Source organism: Prionailurus bengalensis, chromosome D4 (assembly GCF_016509475.1).
Source record: "Prionailurus bengalensis isolate Pbe53 chromosome D4, Fcat_Pben_1.1_paternal_pri, whole genome shotgun sequence".
Taxonomy (NCBI): domain Eukaryota; kingdom Metazoa; phylum Chordata; class Mammalia; order Carnivora; family Felidae; genus Prionailurus; species Prionailurus bengalensis.
In genome coordinates, this window is record NC_057359.1 from 80159098 (window position 1) to 80181534 (window position 22437).

Below are 22437 nucleotides of genomic sequence, written 5' to 3' on the forward strand. Positions count from 1 at the left end.
CAGAATCAGAAGCAGACTCCGGGCTCTCAGCTCTTGGCACAGAGCCCAACGTGGGGCTCGAACCCACAAACCATGAGATACCATGACCTGAGCCAAAGTTTGGACACTTCACCTACTGAGCCACCCAGGCACCCTGAAATTTTCTGAGTTAACCATAACAGTAAGTATGAGACTACTTGCTTTTGAAAAGCTGACATGCTCTTAGATTTTCTACAACACTCTCACATTGTCTTTATTAATCCTCACTTTAGACCTGTGAAGGAGGTATTAGCCCTTCCTTTACCAAAAAGTCTACCAAAGCTCAGAGAGGCTATGTAATTTGCACGTGTCTTCACAGCTAAACATGTAAATGATAAGCCTAGGGCTACACCTGATTTATTAACCACTTTGTCAGACGCTGCTAGGAAGTATGGGTTTTTAAGAAGTTATAGTCCCAAGGAATGAGATAGTAAGCAGATAATTAAACACAAAGGCTGTGAACCGGCAGCCTGCGATCCATATTTGGCTAACAGATGAGTTGTTTGGTCTACCCAGTGTAAAACAATTTTGAATTGGTTTCCAGCATTTCCCTGGCTCTTTGTTTAAGGTACTGTTTACATACAATAGAATTCACCAATATAACTGTGTAGTTGTTGAATTTTTTTTTAACACTTGTGTAACCACTACCACAATCAAGATACAGAACAGTTCCCTTCACTTTAAGTTTACTTGTATCCTTGTGTAGTCAGCTCCTTCCCCTGCCCCAGAAATCTCATTTAAAAATTAAGATATTTTCACATTAAAAAGCTGGATTTAAAAGTTGCAAACCCTGGCAATGGAGAGAACTTCGAGAACTGCATTCTCAAAGGGCAGCAGTCAGTCATTAGCTTGCTGCTTTTCTTATTTGTTTGCAGCTCCCCAGGGTTGATATAAAATGCTGCCGCAGAAGTGTGTACAAAGTGCCTTAGGGAAATAGAGGGCAGTGGGATCAACCCTGGAAAAAGCTGCATGGAGCATCTGGCCTGGAAAGATGAAGTTCACAGGACTTCCCAGAAGAGCAGCTGGGAACAAATGTATTTTAAGCCAGGGAGAGTTAGAAGGGAGCTCCTGGGAGGAGGAGGAGGTGCTGTGCGGGATAGGAAGGCAGCTGTGTGTGTGTGTGCACGCCTGTGTGCGTGTGCTTCACTGGTTATTTTTGGCAGGATAGGCCCCTATAAAGTGGAAGAGTTTTGTGTAGGTGTATTCGTGTTTGTGTGCCATGGTTTCTGAAAGTTTTATAGATCTAAGAAACTTCCATCTTTTTATCTGTACATGTGATGTGGGGATTTTTATCATTTTTTGTTGTTACAACGGGGAGGGAAAATTATTATTTTTATTTTTGTAGGAGTTATAGGTCTGCATTTGGTGTGTGGGCTTTTTGTTTCTAGGAAGAGAATCGCCTAGTGAGAATAATTACTCCCTCTTTCCCTGCCCCCTCACTATCTCCTTCTGGCCAGCCTGGCTGGGGCCTGGCTGAGCAGTGAGGCAGGCAGCAGGTGGTGAGGGGATAGGGCATTTTAGGCCCTCAGTGCCCGCCCATCAGCTTGCAACTCAGCCTGAGGCCACAGTTCGCTACTGTGCTACTAAATTACCAGCGACGCCATGGACAGGCTGGGCTCCCGGTGTCCTCTGCCAGGCTACCTGCGGCGCTCTGTCCTTATATGCCTCCTGGTGAGTGCCCCATGCTACGACTCCATGAACTCTCTCACCCCTAAACCCCCAACCTGGGGATTGAGGGAAGAAACTGCATTTCTGTTTTCTGCTCCTGGGATTTTGAGCTGGGACCAGGCAGGTAGGAAGATCCCTGGAGACACTGCCTGGGTTCTGGAGATTGTAGCATGGTTCCGAAGATTTCCAGCAACCCTTCACTCCCCACCTTGTGAGGACGAGTGCCTGGGTTGTGTTTCATGGCGAGAGTTGTCCGGGAGGTGAAGGGGTGTCGCTGCTGAGTTCTCCTGTGAGGGTCACAGGGTAGATTCTTTGCCTCTTTCTCTTGCAGTTACCATCTTGTTTTTCTGCATTTGGGGAAGAGTTTTGTTTTCTCATCTATGAAATATCGTAAAATGTTGAGGTTGGAAGTGCCTACAGAGTACTGCTGGTGGTGGTGTTTGAGCGGGAGGTGGAAAGAACTGTAGGAGAAGATCAGAAGCCTTGCTACTTCCCTTTTGGGTGATTTCTTCCCCTCTCTGGCTCTTCCATCCCCCTTCTGAAACATTGGCACAAATCAGTGGCTCTTAACCTTTTTAGGACTGTAGATTTTTTTGATTTGTGTGTTTGTGAGAAAGTTCTGGATCTGCACCCAAGGAAAGTGTATATAGATAAACACAATGTAGCACTCAACTCCAGAGTATCTTAGATTCCTTAAAACTAGGTCGATTACAAGGTTAGAACCACTGGGTGGTTTCTGAGGCCTCTTCTCTTCTGTCTTAACACTGATTTTAAAGTCAATCATAACCTCTTAAAAGCTGTGTGAATATTCCAGGACAAAAAAGGAAAAAGGCAGAATGAAATATGAACTGAAAGGTTCATATTTTAAACAAATGTAAAGTTAGAAAAAGTGTATAGTAAAAGGTAAGTATGAAAATGTTATAAAGACTTTAAAAGTTATAGATCTTTTTCCGTTATAATGTTTTTATCAGGGAATTCTGTGATGTGTGTATTGCCCATCAATCTTACTTTCATAGAATGCCACTTTGTAATATATTGTGGTCCACCCTTGGTTCCAAACTGACTTTTCATGCTTCTGACACGTTTTTGGTAGGTCCACAAACATTTCTCAAATCTGTACTCCCTGTCAAGATTTGTAAAGTGCTGGGAACATAGAAATGACTATGTTCCAAACTGACTTTTCATGCTTCTGACACGTTTTTGGTAGGTCCACAAACATTTCTCAAATCTGTACTCCCTGTCAAGATTTGTAAAGTGCTGGGAACATAGAAATGAATGGGACTAAGGAGCTCATGCCCAATGGGGGAGACTTGTGCAGACAACTGTCTGTATTTCACTGTGATCAATGGAACAAGAGGATGTTAACAGCAATCCTGGCCTCTACCTACTAGATGCCATAGCATCTCCTTCCCAGTTATGACAGTCAAAATTGTCTCCAGACATTGTCAGATGTCCCCTGGGCGGGGGGGAATTGCCCCTAGTTGAGAACCACTGGAGTATGTGAAGCTGACATGACCCCACTAGACCAATTCCTGGTCATTGCAGTTCAGAGAGTCCACAGTGGGAGGAAGAGCCTTGGTTTCAAGTCTTGGTTCTATCACAGAGTTCCTGTATGTTCTGTCTCAGTTACCTTGTTTGGTAAATGAAAGGTTATCTTAGATAATAGCTGAGGGCCCATTTACCTCTTACTCTTAGCATTTTGATTGTGAGTTCATATGAGAGTTTCCAACACGTTTTAGGAGAGTTTGTAGTTAATCCTGTTAGCTCTGTTTTCCGCTGATACCTGCTGGCTGAAATGTCCCACATCTTCCCCAGGAGTGGCTTTTTTGATTGGGGGGATAGCCCACTGCCCCTTTTGTTTAGAGTCTGCTCTGGAAGCCACTTCAGAGTCATGTAGTTGACACCTTGCATGTTCCAGTATGTTCAGTGCTCTGCTCAAAGCAGCAGTGGGTGACTCCAGAGCCCTTTCTACTTCACAAGGCTCTTCAGTCTTAATAACCACACATTACTGGTATATTAATTCACTAGTTTACAAATATTAACCTGCTGTGGCCATCAACTTTTCTGGGGATACAGTGATGAGCAAAGCACGTTCCCTTCCTCGACTGAACTCGTGATTACAAAGTAGTTTCTCTAGCTGGTTTGAACCCATGACAACTCTGAAGTAGGCAGCACAAGTGTCAGGATCTCCATTTTCTAGATAACATTTATAGAAGGGAGAGGAAGTAACTTGTTGAAGGCCACAGGCAGTTAGCAGTACTGGCAATAGGATTTAAATCCTGCTTTCTGGTGCTTTAATTTTTTTCTTATACTCTAATTGGGTTGTCATTAAAAAACGCACACATGCAATAAAAGCTTCATTGCACCGCCTGGTTCTTTTGTTCTTGCACGGTCACTGGTTTAGTTCAGAGGACTGGTATTTTGAATTGAGGTGTCGGTGGAGGTGGTAGGAGGGAATGAGAAACCCAACCCAGACAGGCCTCTAGTCAAACTGGAGCTCAGAACATAAAAACGCTGCTCAGGCCCTGCCAAGAAGTAGGAGCCAGGCCCCAGGCAATAATGTGGAAGGAGAGTGGGAGGACAGAGGCTTGTTTGAGGGAGGCCTGAGCCCTGGGCTGGGAGGCAGGAGAAGCGCATTCCTGTTCAGCCTTGCCTGAGTCACACTGTGGCCCCTGCATGTTGCCTCCATCCTCTTAATGGCTCTGTGGTATCCCCCAAGCAGAGAGCCCTGGATTGGAGACTGTTCATCAGTTGTTTCCAGTTCGTCTTATTTTAAAGTTTATCATTAAAATAGTGAGGATAATTCAGTCTTGAGTGTCTTTTGCTCTCACATTGTCACTGCCATCTTCTTTGCTCAAGTTGTTAAGGTCTGTTTCCTAGAACACTGTAGTGGCCTTTTAAATAGACTGCCTTCTGGTCCCTCCTCTCTCTTCTGTTATTTTACTCAGCTTGACCATGTTTATTACTCTCCTACCTAAAAACCTACGAAAGCACCCTGTCACATGAGTGTAAACCCCAGACTCCTCTGTCTGACCCTTGTCTTTGTAAGTCTTGCCGGTCTTTCTTCCTCCTGATCTCATACCTGCAAACTAGATATCTGTCCCTAAATACCTCTCGACTTTGTATATATTGTCATTTGCTAAGAGTACCTCCCTTTCCTCTTGTAAACCTATTTATTGCTTCAGATCCAGCTTAGACGGTGCCTTCTCTTCAAAGGCTTTTCTGCTCCCTCAGGTACAGCCTTCCTCCAGGTCCCACCACCTCTCAGTTACAATAACACAGGTCACATTACTTTGAATTAGGCTACCTTTTCCACTGGACTACCCACAGTGCCTGCACATATACAAATGAATGGAGGTGAAATTAACTCCCTAAACATCAACAGATGTAAGAGCTTATCATTACTAATAATCCCCATGGGATGATAGCAGTTCAGTGGTTGCCAGTTGGCTTTACCTCCAGTAGTAGCTCTGTCAATAAGAATGGGTTTCTGCTCATCCAGACTTGATTCCTAATCCTGGCTTCACCAGTTAAAAAAGCTACGTGAGGGGCACCTGGGTGGCTCAGTCGGTTAAGCGGCCGACTTCAGCTCAGGTCATGATCTCAAGGTCCGTGAGTTCAAGCCCCGCGTCGGGCTCTGTGCCGACAGCTCAGAGCCTGGAGCCTGCTTCGGATTCTGACCCTCCCCCATTCATGCTCTGTCTCTCTCTGTCTCAAAAATAAATAAACATTAAGAAAAAAAAAGCTACATGATCTTGATTTATCATTTTTTTGTCACCTGCAAAATGCAAAGTTTTAGGCATGAAAATAGGAAAATATTTAGGCATGAAAACTTTGTTTAAGCACCAGAGCTCCATACAGATACCAGGAATTACTTTGTGGATGGGGAATGGGGATGAAAAAATGATGCTTAGCTTTGGTTCCAATGTGCTTGAGCCGGCAGATAGCGAAGTGGCCGTGTCACTGCTGACCTGTGTTTTTCTTTCCCCACCATGTAGATCCTGGCAGCTTCTTTCCTGTCCTATCCAGTGCTCAGGACCCTTAGCCTGCAGCTCCATTCAGCTATCACCGGCAGCTACGTATCCGGCACTTACTCCATCGTCTTTGTCAACTGTCCCAACGAGCAGATTGCCAGAGATATTGCCAGGTCTCGTGAAGAGGCTCGGGTGCTGCTCCAGGAGACTGGGGGAGCTACCGGGATGCTCCACGGTGGCCCCTTTGGGCTCCCTCTCTTGCTTCTGACAACCCTGTGTGTCCACTACGCAGCTGTCAGCTTGGGGTGATAAGAGGACCACGGCTGAATGAACCCCTCCCCCCCCCCCCCCCCCATGGATCCTGCTCCTGGGCCTGAAAATGTTGAGTGGCACATGGGGGCATTTAAGGGATATGAGGTATAGAGAGTCAGGTGGCTTGCCCAGGGTGTTAAAGTCAGAGGATGGCGGGACTTTGCAGGTTGAGAATTTTTGTCTTACAATTCTTGACTCTGCTGTCTTCTTGGAGATATTCTCCTAGCTTAGTACCAGAGGTGCTCACCATGACAAGTGAGGGCGAGGAGGCTGTTCGAATACTTGGCAATTTTCTAAAGGCAGCTATGGTGTGGTGCGAAGAGCACTGGACTTAGAATCAAACGTTCAGGATTCGAATGTTGGCTGTGCCACTTAGCTAACTGTGTGATCTTGGGCAAGTTGTTTTCTTTCTCAAAGCATTAGATTTCTCAGTATAACATAATATCATGCCACTTACCTCACAGGGCTGTCGTGAGGATTAAAGGAGAGGAAATATGTGCAATTCTTACCCCACTAACTTGGATGTAATAGGTACTCATTAAATGTTTGTTGGCTATGAATCCCCCCCCCCCATACTCTTTTTTATAGATACAGCTTTGAAGAGAGTTAGTGGGTCTAGAGGGTAATGAATTTGGCTTTTTACTTTGTAGCTCAGCATTCTTGAAGTCTGATGATAGACTAAGTTACAGTCTTTTAAAATGTTGAATCTGGTCTTTGGGAACACAAAGCCCCCCAAATTGTTGGTCACAGATTAACCTTGCAATTTATTCAATTCTCTTTCCCCCAACTAGAATGTCTATTTTTCCTTCATTAATGTTACCTTTGGAGAATAGCCTTGTCTAAAGTTTTTCTTTTTTTTTTTTTTAATGTTTGTTTTTGAGAGAGAGAGAGAGAGAGAGAGAGAGAGGGCAGGGCAGAGAGAGAAGAGACAGAGGATCTGGAACAGGCTCTGTGCTGACAGCAGAGAGCCCAGTGTGGGGCTCCAGCTCAGGAACTGTGAGATCATGACCTGAGCCAAAGTTGGATGCTCAACCAACTGAGCCACCCAGGTGCCCTGAGAATAGCACTTGTCTAAAAGAACCTGTAATTACTCCAGAAATACAACCATAATATTTAGCAGCTAGAAACTGAAATCCTTTCTGATGCTTCTGGTATGCCCAGGGTCTGTGCTAAACTGTCTTGACCCTTGGATCAGCCAGTCTGGGTCCTGTCAGAGAACTATCAGCTGACATCTGTGAGGTGGGGTGTTGGGAGGAAAAGGATTCTAACACCTGGGTCCTAACTAGTTGGAAGGCCAACTCAGTAAATGTATCAGTGTCAGCTTGGGGAAGGGTCTCTATTGCCTTCTTGCCTCCGGGGTTCTGATGAGAAGTCAGGTGTTTATTGGGGTCTCGTTCCTTTGTAGATAATACTTTTTCTCTCTGATAGTTTTTAGGAGTTTCTATGTTTTTAAAAAAATTTTTTTAAATGTTTTATTTATTTTTGAGACAGAGACAGAGCATGAGCAGGGGAGGGGCAGAGAGAGAGGGAGACAGAATCCAAGGCAGTCTCCAGGCTCTGAGCTGTCAGCACAGAACCCGACGCGGGGCTCGAACTCACAAACTGCGAGATCATGACCTGAGCCAAAGTCGGACGCCCAACTGACTGAGCCACCCAGGCGCCCATGGAGTTTCTATCTTTTTAAAATTTTACTCTAGAGAGAGAGCGTGCGATCAGGAGAGAGGAGCAGAGGGAGGGAGGGAGGGAGGGAGAGAGACAGAGAGACCGAGAGAGAGAGAGAGAGAGAGAGAGAGAGAGAAAGAATCTCAAGCAGCTCCATGCTCAGCATGGAGCCTGACACGGGGCTCAGTCCCACGACCCTAGGATCATGACCTGAGCTGAAATCAAGGGTCAGATGCTCTGGGGCGCCTGGGTGGTGCAGTCAGTTAAGCGTTCGACTTCAGCCAGGTCACAATCTCGTGGTCCGTGAGTTCGAGCCCCGCGTCAGGCTCTGGGCTGATGGCTCAGAGCCTGGAGCCTGTTTCCGATTCTGTGTCTCCCTCTCTCTCTGCCCCTCCCCCGTTCATGCTCTGTCTCTCTCTGTTCCAAATAAATAAATAAACATTGAAAAAAAAATTTTAATAAAAAAAAAAGGGTCAGATGCTCAACCGACTGAGCCACCCAGGTATCCCTCTTTTTTTTTTTTTTTTTTAATTAGGAGTTTCTATCTTAATGTTCAACTGTTGGTTTAGTAAATATTCTCTTTTTATTCTTTCTCTGTCCTTTTCCTGTAACTCCTAGTTAGGTACATGTTGAATTTGCTCTCTCTGACTGAACTTTTATATTTTTCTGTTTCTTTATTCTATGTACTAGGAGAATTTTGGAGCAGTGTTCTCTCTTACTTATTTTTCAGCTGTTTTGCTATTCAGCCCTTCTATTGATTATTTTGTTTAAACATTTACGGGTTTTTTTTAATTTTTTAAAATTTATATCCAAATTAGTTAGCATATAGTGCAACAGTGATTTCAGGAGTACATTCCTTAATGCCCCTTGCCCATTTAGCCCATCCCCCCTCTCACAACCCCTCCAGTAACCCTCTGTTTGTTCTCCATATTTATGAGTCTCGTATGTTTTGTCCCCTTCCCTGAGGAGGACATTTTTGTTTCCCTTCTCTTATGTTCATCTGTTTTGTCTCTTAAAGTCCTCATATGAGTGAAGTCATATGATTTTTGTCTTTGACTAATTTCACTTTGCATAATACCCTCCAGTTCCATCCATGTAGCTGCAAATGGCAACATTTCATTCTTTTTGATCGCTGAGTAATGCTTCATTATATATATATATATATATATATATATATATATATACACCACATCTTCTTTATCCATTCATGCATCGATGGACATTTGGGCGCTTTCCATACTTGGCTATTGTTGATAGTGCTGCTATAAACATCGGGGCGCATGTGCCCCTTCGAAACAGCATCCCTGTGTCCCTTGGATAAATACCTAGTAGTGCAATTGCTGGGTCCTAGGGTATTTCTATTTTTAGTTTTTTGAGGAACCTCCCATCTGTTTTCCAGAGTGGCTGCACCAGCTTGCATTCCCATAGAGTTTTTTTTTAATAGTTTAACCAACTGCTCTTCTTTCATAATTGCCTGATCATATTTTATGGATGCAGTAACCTTGCTTTGTCTTTTATGGATGTTAATTATACTTAATTTATGTTTAATTTTTTTCAGCCTTCTTGACATACAATTGACATACACAACATTGTTAAATTTAAGGACCACGTGATACTTAATGTAAATATACAACACTAAACAATTACCCCAGTAAGGTTAGTTAGCACATTCATTACCTTCCCTAGTTCTCTTGCGTGTGGGTGTGTGTGGTGGAAACTTTGAAGATTTGCTCTCAGCAACTCTCAAGTGTACACAGTTCTACTTATTTTAAAATCTTGGCTTTGAATGTCCTGTTAACTGGTTCTCTTGTGTAAATTCTTCTGTTTGTTGAGTTTTTGTCTCTCTTGGTTACTGACCTTCCTCAATTACCTGGTGATTAATTGTGACCTCTCTCATCTTTTTAGTCGTGCTTGTGGGGAAGTGCAGAGTGGCTGCAAGGACACGCAGCGCTGTCTCCAGTGTGAGTGCGCACTGGGGGGACGTTCACCTGGCCGGGGTGTCCTACTGACTGGTCTTCCGGCACACTTTCCACTCCTGCCTGGGGACAGACACTCCATTACTGCTGCCTGGGCCCTGGGAGATTTTGGGGGTCCGCCTCTGCGGCGGCGTCCCAGCTACCCACCTTGGTGGTTGCCTCCGCGTTCCTGCCTGCTCTGGTTCCCGTCCCCTTCAGACGGGGACTGTTGCTCTCGTCTCCCGTGGCAGCTCCCCTGCACGCTCCCATTCGTGTCTCAGGACTGCCCTTTCTTCTTTGGGGCTTCCCCACAGTCGTTGGTACGCAGCGTGTTCTTACCGTGTGCTGGCATGGCTGAGCAACAGGTATTTCCTGTCGCTTCTAGGCTTTGGTGTCAAAGGGGAGGATGGAGTATCTGTCTAGTCTGTCCGGTCGGACTGGAAGTCTCAAGTGGAGCCTTTAGGGATGTGGCCGTGGAGCTCTCACTCAACCTGTTTTGTTTGGTATTTTTTATTAGTGGTTTGGATAGAAAAGAGGCAGCCAGGTGTAGTTTCCAGGATTTGTAGAAGCAGAGTAGATGGTACGTGATGGGGAGGGCCCGTCACCAGGAGCAGGCAGGAAGCCCAGCCTGAGCTACAGAACCAGCAGCGAGACCGCGTCTCTCAACTTCAGGTTGGTGTGGTGGTCTTTCTTCTTTTGCGTTCTTTGAAGTTTAGTCTGCTGCCTCTCAGTTCTGGGTCAGTTCAGTTCTGGTTCTTGGCAGTGTTCTTAGATCTCTTCATTGACAGACACGTTCTTAGCTAGAAAAGTGATCTAGAAACATCTCTTGTTGGGGCCGGAGTATAAATCCTGAATGTTGAACTGGGAGACCTGGATTCTAGTGTCCTCTCTGCTTCCCACTCCACATACGGCCTTACACAAGTCGTCTTCTCTGGGCTTCGACCTCCCGTAGATAAGAGGAAAGTGGATCAGATCAGGGGTGCAAACACAAATACCCACAAGCAGGCCCCTAAATGAGCAAAGTGGGCTGGGGTATGATGAGGGACGGCGATGGTAGATAGCAGCCCTGACTCTTCTGCACACTGGGAGGAAGGAGGGCAGTGGGAATGTGTGGACCTGAGAAGTGGATGTCACCTCGAGGGACTAGCCACTGCTCAGCTTTAGGTAAATGTGACCTTGGAGGACAGTATGTCCAATGTTACAAGACTCACTTTCTGGTGAGAAACAAGGTAATCTATTTTTTTTGATGTTTATTTTTGAGAGAGAGATAATGCACACGCATACACACGCAGCAGGGGAGGGACAAAGCGAGAGGGGGACAGAGGATCCGAAGCAGGCCTGCGCTGATAGAGTGAGCCAGATGCAGGGCTCGAACCCATGAAACCATGAGATCATGACCTGAGCCAAAGTCGAACGTTTAACCGAATGAGCCACCCAGATGCCCTGATAATCTCTTACTTTTTGAGTGTGAAATATCCTGATAGTAAATATTAGTAACAAAATCAAGAATTTTTAAAATGCCACAAGAGCCAGACCACGTATGTGGTTTGTGATTCACTAGTCTGTGAATTTGGCAGTTTCTCGAGGCTCTACGCGTCTCTATCTTCTGTTGTCCTCGGATGAGCGTGAGGACCTCAGCTGCCGCCTGTGACTCGCTGCTTGTCTTGGTGTGTGTGTGTTAATCAGCTAATGTTCTCTCTTGCTCTCACACTCTCTGGTTTTGGTTTTTGGCCACAGGGGCTTTTTGAATAACATAGCCCTCCACGTTTCTAGTCTTTTACCCATGGACAGGTTGCCGTGACAGTCTCTGAGGAGCTCACCTGGGCCTATGAGACAATGGAATTATTTCTTTTTTAAGGTTTAATTCACCTGCTGTGTTTCCTTGCCACAGTCAGGACCAATAAAATGTACTTTCTCAGCGGATGATTGAGTGAGCAAGGCTTGCAGCAGGTGCTTAAACAGATTTGTGCCATGTGTCTCTCCTTACAGTCAGGGATTTATTTATCTCTGGAACTTTCCAAGGGACTGTCACAAAATGTGGAGCCTTAAATAGAGCCACGTTCAGCCTGGAACTCACAGAAGAGAAAGTAGGTCAGTTCTCTTGGCAACAGCTGAGGGCAGGAGGTATCAGTGAGCAGGGCTCAGGGTCCAAGTACTTCGGAGAATAGATCAGGCCCCCTTGGCTGCCTGAGACCTGAGAAATGTTTGTCAAGGCCTGCCTGATTTGATGGCTTGAGGTTTTGATGTCTGAGAACGCCTCTTTGCGTTGATGACTTGGCGGTGCTCCTGTTTCCGTGACACCTGTACTAATTCAAGTGCATTTGATTGTGTTCATCAGGGTTCTGCACAGGAATCAGACTATCAGACCAGGGATTCCAACCTATGATCTGTCAAAAAACAAAAAATCTTACAGGTCTGCAAAGGTGATGATTGTGCTTTGAGGCCTGTGGTAGAAACCTTTACATAAATTAAGAGGTGAAAAGAAGTATGGGTTTTTGCTTTTATTTGGAGTTGTATCTGATCTGTGTGGTCATGTGGGTATCTACAGATCAGAAGCAGTGTCAGCCGGATACCAATCAGACAAAAGCAGAAGATGGTGATAGAATAAAATGGGTTCTTGACTGAAAGGTTTGGAAACCGCTGACTGAACCTATCCTGTTACTGTAACTATACAGCAGGAGAGGCAGCCTGAGTCAGGGGGACATGCCTGTCTTGGACAGATGCTCGAATACTTATTCTTGGAATGAAAGAATGTGGTTAAAGTCACACAACCATCCACTGCAGGGTCAGGAACAGAATCCAGGTGTTGTGCTCTGTCCAGTGTTAATCTGTTCCCCTTCCCCTGGGCCTGTTCTTAAAACTGCCTTCCCATAGCTATTTCTCTACCTTCCTCCCAACCCAGGGGAGGACTTATAAATAACACTGTCTTTAGAAGTTCTGTGCCTGGTGGTTATGGAATGTGTTGGTTTGAGGAGGAAGGGGCCCTCTAAATGGTTATCTACGTAAACTCTGGTTTCCTGGGTAATTCCCAGGAACTCCTGTCCCTTGTCCCTTTTCTTAAGATGCTGGGTACTTACCTTGGTGATGGTCTCTCTTTCTCTCTCTCTCTCTCTCTGTCTGCTTTAGGGCTATACTGGATAAGAAGCTGGCTGCCTCTGTGAACATCCTGCCCAAGGCATCCTCACTGTGAGTTTTGCTGTGGCCTGTGGAAGAGTGTGGGAGTGCGAGGTCAGGTACTGGCTGGTGGGAAGGACAACGAACTAATGGGAAATTGTCAAAGAACAACTCAAAGGCATTTGATTAACGAACAGTTCATTGTTAATTTATATTCAGAGGAAATCACCTAGTGGATTTATGTTAACCAATAAAAGCAAAAATAGGCTATGTAAACAGAAGGGTGGAAAAAATTGTAGTTTAGGAACAATAAATCTTGTTTGCACATTCTTTGTTTAAATTTTTTTTTTTTTTAAGTTTATCTTGAGAGAGAGAGACAGAGACAGAGACAGAGACCGAACACACGAGCGGCTGAGGGCCAGAGACAGGGAGAGAGTGAGAATCCCAAGCAGGCTCTACACTGTCAGCACTGCCCCAGCTCGGGGCTCAAACCCATGAACCATGAGATCATGACCTGAGCTGAAGTCAAGAGCTGGATGCTTAACCAACATTCTTTGTTTAAATTAGTTAGCTTGTTATTAGCAAAGAAGTCAGACTGGGGGTACTTGAGTGGCCCAGTCAGGTTAAGCGTCTGACTTCAGCTCAGGTCATGATCTCACAGCCTATGGGTTCGAGCCCCACGTCAGGCTCTGTGCTGCCAGCTCAGAGCCTGGAGCCTGCTTTGGATTCTGTGTCTTCCTCTCTCTCTGCTCATTCTCATTCTCTCTCTCTCTAAAATAAATAAACATTAAAAAAAAAAAAAGAGTCAGACTGGACATTCCATCCCTGAGTAAGCCTATTAAGATATCAAGGAAAATAATTCCTGTCCCTTTTGAATTCTGTGGGAAACTCAGAGGTTAGCTTATGTGACAAGCTGCTTCTTTGTAGTGTCTGCCTCTCATTTTGTTAACTCCCTCACAGGAGTTAATCCTGGTTGTACCATTTCCCTTATCAAAATATCTCAGCCTCCCAGTACTAGCTGTGCAAGATTTGTCTTATGCCTTGATATCTCTGATCAGCCTGTTTCTCATCTCCTTCCTCCCTGGTGGGGGAGGGGGAGAGAGAGAGAGAAATAGTATCTACTCTGAAGGTCAGAGCAGGAAAGTGCTGTGTTATGAAAGCCCCCTCCACACCTCCAGCAACACCCTCCCCTCAGTGGTTCACATCTGTCTGTAGCTGTAGCTCCCAAGTGTGGCTGTGGGTTTTTTTTAATTTTTTATCTTTATTTATTTTTGAGAGAAAGAGACAGAGTGCAAGCAGGGGAGGGACACAGAGAGAGGGAGGCACAGAATCTGAAGCAGGCTCCAGCTCTGAGCTGTCAGCACAGCCAAATGTGGCTGTGTTTTAGAGGCCTGAGCTCCATTCTGGAGCTGCTACTCAGTCATTCTCCCTGGGGGTTGGGCCTGGCTCACTGAATTTTAAAAAAACTAGGTAAGTGATTCACATAAAGCCAGTGCTTGGGAACTAGAACAGCATTTCAGCCTAGCATTCCCTTCATACGTCCATCCTTTTTATAATCAATCCCTTCACCACAGTGCCGATGGCCTAGGTCATCTTGGGCTTGCCCTGGGTCAGTGTAGATATTCTCAGGCCAAATTTCTTTCCCTGCTAGTGATGCTGTTTTTGTGTTCTTTTCTCAACATCGTTATTGACTTTTTTTTTTTTTTTAACTTTTGGGCCTGTTTCTTTCCATATTTATAAAGCTCACTTTTTCCCTGAAGCCTCCTGTGTTTTTTCAGTTCTCCATTTGTGGGTTCTCCACTTAAAGAGTCAGTAATAAAAGTAGCAGTCCAAAGGATGGGAGGGGCCTGGAAGTCATGACTATAGGATGAGCACAGAAAGAGCTGGAAATGCCCAATTTGGAGGAGAGAAAACAGGAGTTTCTGTAGGGCTGTCCTGAGGTGGCTCTTCATGTGGAAGTTGGGGAAAACAACTGGGTGGCAGACGTTGGCATACCGGAAGGAAAACCATCTCAGGTGAAAGCCTGTAAGGTAGATCGATGGACTTCTTCAAGAGATAGAATGTTCAGACAGCTACTAGAAGCATGCATTAGAATGATTGGACTCGATGACCTCTGGGGACTTGGCCAATTATAGACATTTTTGTGTGGGGTTGGAAGGATTTTAAAGTCTCCACCTTGGTAAGCCACCTAATTGGGCCAGGTTTGGTATCTCCTGGGCTCTTCGTGTGAGCATCATAATTTGGTTTTGTTCTCTTCTCCAGGTACTTTTGGAATGGAGAAATAGAAGAAGCCACTGAAATCCTGTTGGTGAGTGAGGATGGGGGGGTGGGGGGGGGTTGGGGCCTCGATGGAGAGTGAGACCAAGGTTCCAATTAAAAATGAGCAAAGATCAACTGCTTGAGGTTCTTGCCTCACATCAGGTGCCCTAGGTTAATCTGCAAATGCAACGGTGCCCGGTGACCTGGATGAATGCTGTCTCCAAAATGGCCAGATGAACGAGTAGCTGCATGGCTGGGGCCAAGGTCCTTCCTAAAGCAGGGATTTCTTTTTTCTTTTACAGCTAATAAAGACAAAGACTTGCAAGGTCCGCATGCTGTTCAGCTATATCAGGTAATGCTGGTGTGTCTTTTCAGCCAGGGATGTCCTGGGAACTAAGTGAATGAGCTTGAAAAGCAAGAGACCTAGAGCCTAGTCACCAACCTCTCATATGACCCTGGGCATGTCCCTGTCCCTCAGATTCTCCAGCTATAAAATGAGAGGCTAGAGTGAGTGAATGGAGACAGTAGTTCTCAAGATTTTGGTCTTCGGATCCCAGGGGAGCTTAAGGTTATGTTAAAGTTTATTGCATTAGAAAGTAAAACTACGAAATTAAAAAAAATGTTTTAGTTCATTTAGAATAATAACAATACAACTGTTCTATATAAACATAAGTAATACATTTTTATGGGAAGTAACCATATTTTCCAAGAAACAAAGTGAGAAAAATGGCATTTTATATTTTGGCAACATCTGGCTTGTTGAGAAGGCTGCGTCTCCTCAGAAAACATACTCCCTCTTAAGTACTGGGACACTTTTACGCTCATGATGATAAACTCAAACTTTCAAACTTCTAATTTTTGCTTGAAAACATGAATTTTTTTCCTCAACAAATGGTATCAGTTGTCTTCATTTGAGTGATCGGCTCACTTTGTTCACATTAGAGAAAAACATCTGCCTAATGCTCAAACCACAGTAACCAGCATTGTAAACATGACAGACAAATTATGGTCACTCAGGCTTGAAATTAAAAATGGTGTTCCATGAAAAAAAGTGCAGTTTGTTTAGTTTGGCCTGTGGCTTCAATGGGCAGACAGGTTTAAGACAACATTGAACTTCAGTATCCGGCAGAAGTGCTTTAATGTGCACTTTCCATTTCGTCATTAATGAGACAGGGACTCCAGGGCTGAAGTGCAATAGCAATAGCGATCTTCGCTGTTTTATTGAGGATGTTCTTGAGTGAACGTGACTTTTCTGAAGCCCGAGCGTGCGGTGGAGAAGAGCACCGTGAGGCTCATACACTGTGGTGCCACTGCCTTGCCGCGTGCTGAGGTGCCAGCAGTCTTACTCGGCATTGTTTTGCACCAGCAGTGCAGGGGTCAACACAGTAAGAAGATTAATAGAAAATTAGTATTTTTCGGGGCGCCTGCGTGGCTCCGTTGGTTAAGCAGCCGACTTCGGTTCAGGTCATGATCTCGCAGTTCGTGGGTTCGAGCCCTGCATCCCACTCCGTGCTGACAGCTCTGAGCCTGGAGCCTGCTTCAGATTCTGTGTCTCCCTCTCTCCCCCCCCCCCCCCCCCCCCCCCCCCCCCCCCCCCCCCCCCCCCCCCCCCCCCCACTCTCTCTCTCTCTCTCAAAATAAACATTAAAAAAAAGAAAACTAGTATTCTTCTGAAAACAGTTTTGGCCTCATGGACCTGGCAGAGTGTTGGAATTCCCCAGGGGTCAGTGGGCCTCACTCTGAAAACTGCTGGTCTAGATTGGTGTTCACGGTATGGTTTGGGGAGTAATTGGCATCACCTGGAAGCTTGCCAGGACTGCCTCCTCACTGTCACCCCAAACTAAGGAGTCAAACTACAGTTTAACAAGATCCCCATGGGATTCCTACGCACGTTAAAGCTCGAGAAGCGCTGGCTTAAATCATTGATGCTTGGGGCGCCCGGGTGGCTCAGTTAAGTGTCCGACTTCAGCTCAGGTCACGGTCTCCTGATTTGTGAGTTCCAGCCCTGCATTGGGCTCTCTGCTGTCAGCACAGCTTCGGATCCTCTGTCCCCCCTCTCTCTCCACCCCTCCCCAACACATGTGTGCTCTCTCTCTTCCTCTCAAAGGAAAAAAAAATCAGTGATTCTTGGTGGTGGCACGGCAGCTCTTACTACTAATGTGTTAAAACGGTCTTATTCTGTGTATCCAAATACTGCCTTCATACACACACTGAGTTCTGTATGTCTGCTAATAAAAACACATACGTGAGGGAGCTCCTTTTCTGTTTGCTAGAGGGGATGCTGCCTGGTTTTTGAATCATTGAATAAACCCAATAAGATCTTAAACAAAAAAAAACCAACAGAAAACAAACACACTGATGTGTGCCCTGAAATAAGAAAATGCATTATCCTTGGTCACTGGATAAAATCACCCCAACTCCAAATGTTTAGGCACGTGTGCATGTGTTGTGATTTACTATGCATGCTGTCTCATGAAAATTTTACAGTGCCTCCTTCATTGGAAAGGAAGCAGGGATTGTTCCCCGCATTTGACAGATGGGGGACTGAGGCCCAAGGCCTCATATCTCTTCAGTCTAAGAAGCGAAAAGAACTTGCGTTGTGTGCCGAGGGCCAGGTGAAAGGAATGGAGAGAAAGAAGAGCTTCCTATGGGTTTGGATGGTCGAGGAAGATCCCTGGAAGAAGATCAGTGGTTGAGCTGGGCTTTGAAGGATAGACGGGCTTGTAAGTGACGAACAGAGAACTTTCTTGGAGGAGAAGACAATGCAGAGATACGGGGGGTCGTTTGGGGAAGGCACAGCGATGAGCGTGGGATAGTGATACAGACAGTAACTGCCATGTAATGAATGCATGCAGTGCCCATCGGTACGCCAGGTAAGTGCCTTCTGTGCCTTGTCTCACTCCCCAGCAGCCCAGTCACATAGGTACTATTTTGACACCCTTTTTTTAGGGCCTGTGGAGAAATGAAGTGATTTGTGCACGGTCACACAGCTACAAGAGGCAGGCTTAGAATTGGAACCCATGACCGGGAGACTCTAAAGCCATCTGGCCCACCTCATTCCTTGTTGACAAATGGGAAACAGGCTCAGGAGCAGCGGCCCATGGGCCTGGGCAGGTGGACCGCGGTAGATGGTGGTAGATGGCAGCCTCACAGGAGGCTGGCCGGTTGGGTTTAACTGCATAGGCTGATTCCCATCATAGTCACTCACAGGGCTCTGCTTTCTTTCCAAAGGTTGGTGCATCCTTTTGAAATCCCAGAGGTCTTCAGTCTTCCCATGGACCAAGGAGATGTGCGCTATCTAAAGTGGCTGGAGGAGGGCACGGGGAGGACTGAGTGGGGGCGGCTCGTTGCAGGTCCCGCCGGCTGCCTCTAGCCTGCAGCAGCCGCCCTCTGGGGAGGCGGGGGGCCTCTAGCTGCCTCCTCGCATCTCTGGAGCCTGTGTCTGTGTCAGCGCGGAAGAGCTGAGGAACTTGAGGAGGTGAAGGTCTGAGGCCCCCGAGGCTGGAGGAGGAGGCCAGGTTGGTCTGGCCATGCAACGCAATGGAACTGGATTCTGAGTGCCTCATGCTTAAAGGTGGCCAGGGGGTGGGAGGGTGAGGGCAGTTATATGGGGGGTGGGGGGAGGGCCCAGGGGAGATGGCAGTGAGGGTGACGTTCGTCATCTCCTGCAGTTACTGGGCCTACCTTGGGTGCCCAGGATGCAGGAAGAAGACCCGGTGACCTGTTCATCCGGTGTGTGGGATGAATGTCACTTTCTAGGGGAGCTGGCAAGCACTTTATCCAAAAGGATGAAATGCTAATGGTGGGGTTTCAGGGACAAGCAGGGTTATTTTTTGTAACTAAAGATGGTATTTGTTATTCCTGAATGTGGGAATGGGCTTTGTGATTGGGGATAGGACTGCAGGAGTATTAGGGCTTAGACACAGCTTCGTGGGTGGAAATAGGTCTAGACTCCTCCTAGCCTGAACGTGACAGGTATCAGAAGGTTCTGGTGCCTTGCTCATTAGAAACCTAGGTTCTGAGCCCATTGTACTAACCTGGTCACTTGAGCATTGAAACTGAGCATCCTAAAGTAGGAAAGAACCTTGGGGAGGGTTTTTCAGACTTGCTCCCCTGAGCTAGCGGTCAACAGAAGGTACAGTACCCTGGGTGCTTCCTGGGTGGGGTAAGGGTATGAGACCCGCTCCCCACCCGTACTTCAACCAATATATACCTCAACCAGTAGAACTGTCTTGTATCACTTTTATGTATTGAACTCCCTTGTAAGTTTTTTTGAGTTTTCTTTGATAAAAGCTGGTAAACCAGGGGTCTAAGCCAGTCTCCATTTTATAGATTACCAAAGGAAACTGAACTGCACTGAGGTCCGGCAAGGGGGTGGCGTGTTAAGAACGGTAAAACCAAGACCGCTCACCCTGTGTCTGGTACTCTGCTATGCCTGCTCCCGGGTGTCAGGTGAAAGAGGGCAGGGGAGGCAGCACCCCTTTAGGGTGAGGAGAAAGATTTGACCTAGGTTCCCTCCCGGAATCTGTCACGAGGTAACCCCACTCTGGGGAGACTGTGGGGTCCACAGGCCTCTTTGGTATCCTGGGTCTTCCCAGAGGGAAGGATATGTGCAGAGCTATTGCCAGGCTCGAGTTCTGACACCTACTGTGCTTCTTGAACCTTAGTTCCTCCAAATATAAAATGGAGGCTCTCCCAGGGCCCTTTGGGAACACCTTGTAGGGACTTAAGGCCGAGGCCCTTCCAAAGCTCCAGAGGATCCTTTTTTGATAGCCAGTAGGGATTTTGGAGGGCTACCTCAGGAGAAGGACAAAGAGAATGATACTGGTGATGTCCCTTTTTACAACAGATGTTTCTTTTTTTTAATTTTTTTAAGTGTTTATTTTTGAGAGAGAGACAGAGCGTGACGGGGGAGGGGACAGAGGGAGAGGGAGACACAGAATCCGAAGCAGGGTCCAGGCTCTGAGCTGTCAGCACAGAGCCCGATGCGGGGCTTGAACTCCTGGACCACGAGATCATGACCTGAGCTGAAGTCAGATGCTTAACCGACTGAGCCACCCAGGTGCCCCCTACAACAGATGTTTCTGATACACAGCAAAATCTGGTGTGAAGTAAACCCTGCTGAAAACGCTTTGGGGACCCCAGACGGACTGCCTCTGTTGCTTTCAGGTTAGAGCCCAGTCTGTTGGTCTGCCTTTCAAGGCCCTTCATAACCTTGCCTCAACTCGCTTTTCCCATCTCCACTGCCCACCTCTCCTTGCCCACTGTGGCAAGTGGATGGCTCCAGTATGCTATGTGAAGTTATTCCTGCGTTCCGGACATCCCCTCCGCCTGGAGTGCCCTTTTCCACGAACACCTGGGAAATCTGGCTGCTCCTTTACAAGGCAGGCTCCCTCTGGGTTGGAAGGAATCTCTCCGGCCTGTGTTCCTATTATCCTTGTGCATTACAGCCAGCCTCCTATTTCTAGATTGTGAGCTGCTCGAGGTCAAGAGTATGTCTGAATCAATTTGATCTCTTGCACAGGGTTTGGCAAATATTTCCCAAATTGATGTTTCAAGGATTTGAATAAAGCTTTCTCTATAGCCCAGTTACTTTCTAACTTATGGAACTGGCAAAATCCAGCTGCTTTTCCTTGACCTTTCCTAAAGTGGGACTAATTCCAAAGGAGATTTTTCTATCTCTGGCCTTCATTGGGTCATTTTCGATGCTGACTGTGGACAGAAAGCTTTCTTGGTGGACTTCCTTTGCCTCAGTGTCATAGTTACCTACAGGAAATGGGAGAGAACAAAATACCAGCTCTCTGCTGGTTTTAACTCCGTGTTCTCCGCAGCCTGCAGAAGAATCCTGAGATCAGGGAGCATGACACCTAACATAAGTGGCAGAGCTAGACTCTGAACCCGTCTGATTCTAGATCTGATGCTCTTACTGCCTCTTTTAGAGGTTGGACATACCCTTTTGTAGGCCAAACGCCCAGAGAGCCTACTGTAGCCAACTCTAAAGGAAGGGTGAGTCGTTCTGAAAACATGTATACAGTAATCGGTCTGGCACTTGAAAATGTACTGCAGTGTTTACTTGTCCCCACAGATCCAGAGCCTGGTGACAGTATCTTTGTTCTGCACATCAGGGCACAGGACTAGAGGAGTTCAGTGATTCTGCAGGTCTGTGTGACTCCCAGCTTACTTACTGTAGACCACACTGCCCCCCACCCTGCCCTCTGAGTCATCCTGTGGACCTGGGATAGGACCTAGATGAGTGGCTCCATACAGGAATTCCTTCCCAGCATTTCTCAGGAAAGGTATGTTTTTTGAATCTAGAATTCCCAGAAAAATCACTTGAGGAAATGAAAAACAATACTAAAATTATCTGTGAATACTAACGCTTAAAAGCATAAAGATGTTAACTGGTTTGAAGGAATCTATCTTTATCAAATCAAAACAGAGCAAGAAATACCAACACACGGAGTTGAGGGTGGAGGGACCCAGGGCAGGAGAGAAATGGTTACCCACCAATGAATCTTGCTTGCGATTGTTGCCATGTCCCAGGTGTGTCTGTCGAGCCCTATCTGCTGCAAACTGAGTTGTTTGTACAAATAAGTTAATACACATAATATACTTTATACAAATCCTATGAGCTTTGTTTGAAGAAATAAGCTTTGGAAGCAAAGTAAATTTTAATTTAGCAATTTTGACATGTGATTCCATGTATTCTTAACCTTGCTAGGATATTTGAATGTTATTTGAATACTAGCCAGTAATGTTCCCTGGAGGTTTCCAGTGTTTAAATATTCCCTATAGGCTACAGTTCTTTGTAGTTACTGCTAAGCTTAATATTCCTGTTAAATTTTTTTCAGATATCTATGATAATGGGGGGGGGGGGAATGTTTCAAGTATTTCAAGAATAACTTGTGATTTAGAGAATTTCTGAGAATTCTAATTTCTTGCTCCTAAATTCCAAAGTAAATATTTGTTGTAAATTTGTAATCAGTAACCTAGACTACGAAGAACCAGGCACTCTCCAGCCTGGGCAGGACCATTGTTTTCAGGAGGTCTATATAGCTGTTCACTTTGGAACTTGGACTAGAACCCAGGTCTCTTGACCCCTCAGACCATTCACTTTTCATTCCATCACATTGCTGGCAGCCCAAAGAATAATCCCACCCCCTTACACCCTGGCTTCAGCTGTGGTTTTGTTCCAAGGGCAGCTAAAAGGCTGAACCAGAAACCATGGTAGAAACAAGTGGGAGCGACGGTTAATGAATTTTTTTAAGTGCAGACATGAACATTCAGGGTGATTAACAGGCTACACTTTGTCCCTGCAATTACCGAATCCATTTGAACCAATGACCTGAACCTCCCTATAGCTGATTTTTTTCTTATCCCTTCATGCCTATTTTTCTCTCTTCCAACTGTCCCAAATTTAGACAAGTTTAAAGTAATAACCCATCACATCACACGTATATGTAGAAGGGTTTCCT

At 45.9% G+C, this 22437-nt stretch overlaps 1 protein-coding gene across 1 annotated transcript; it reads left to right on the forward strand.

The window, feature by feature from the left end:
• Positions 1–60: 60 nt before the first annotated feature.
• LOC122474687 (protein CutA homolog) lies at positions 61–21651 on the forward strand. Its single transcript, XM_043565724.1, has 6 exons — positions 61–1689; positions 5685–5833; positions 12716–12775; positions 14966–15011; positions 15265–15314; positions 18194–21651. The coding sequence occupies exons 1-6, from the start codon at positions 1621–1623 to the stop codon at positions 18333–18335; spliced, it is 516 nt and encodes a 171-aa protein (XP_043421659.1). The 5' UTR covers positions 61–1620; the 3' UTR covers positions 18336–21651.
• The last annotated feature ends 786 nt before the right edge of the window (positions 21652–22437 follow it).

What these genes read in the sequence shown, in the direction of transcription:
- LOC122474687 (XM_043565724.1), top strand. Translation starts at nt 1,621, where the DNA reads ATGGACAGGCTGGGCTCCCGGTGTCCTCTGCCAGGCTACCTGCGGCGC. An exon ending in AAGCCACTGAAATCCTGTTG is followed by an intron (nt 15,012 to 15,264) that starts GTGAGTGAGGAT and finishes TTTCTTTTACAG; the next exon opens with CTAATAAAGACAAAGACTTG. An exon ending in ATGCTGTTCAGCTATATCAG is followed by an intron (nt 15,315 to 18,193) that starts GTAATGCTGGTG and finishes TTCTTTCCAAAG; the next exon opens with GTTGGTGCATCCTTTTGAAA.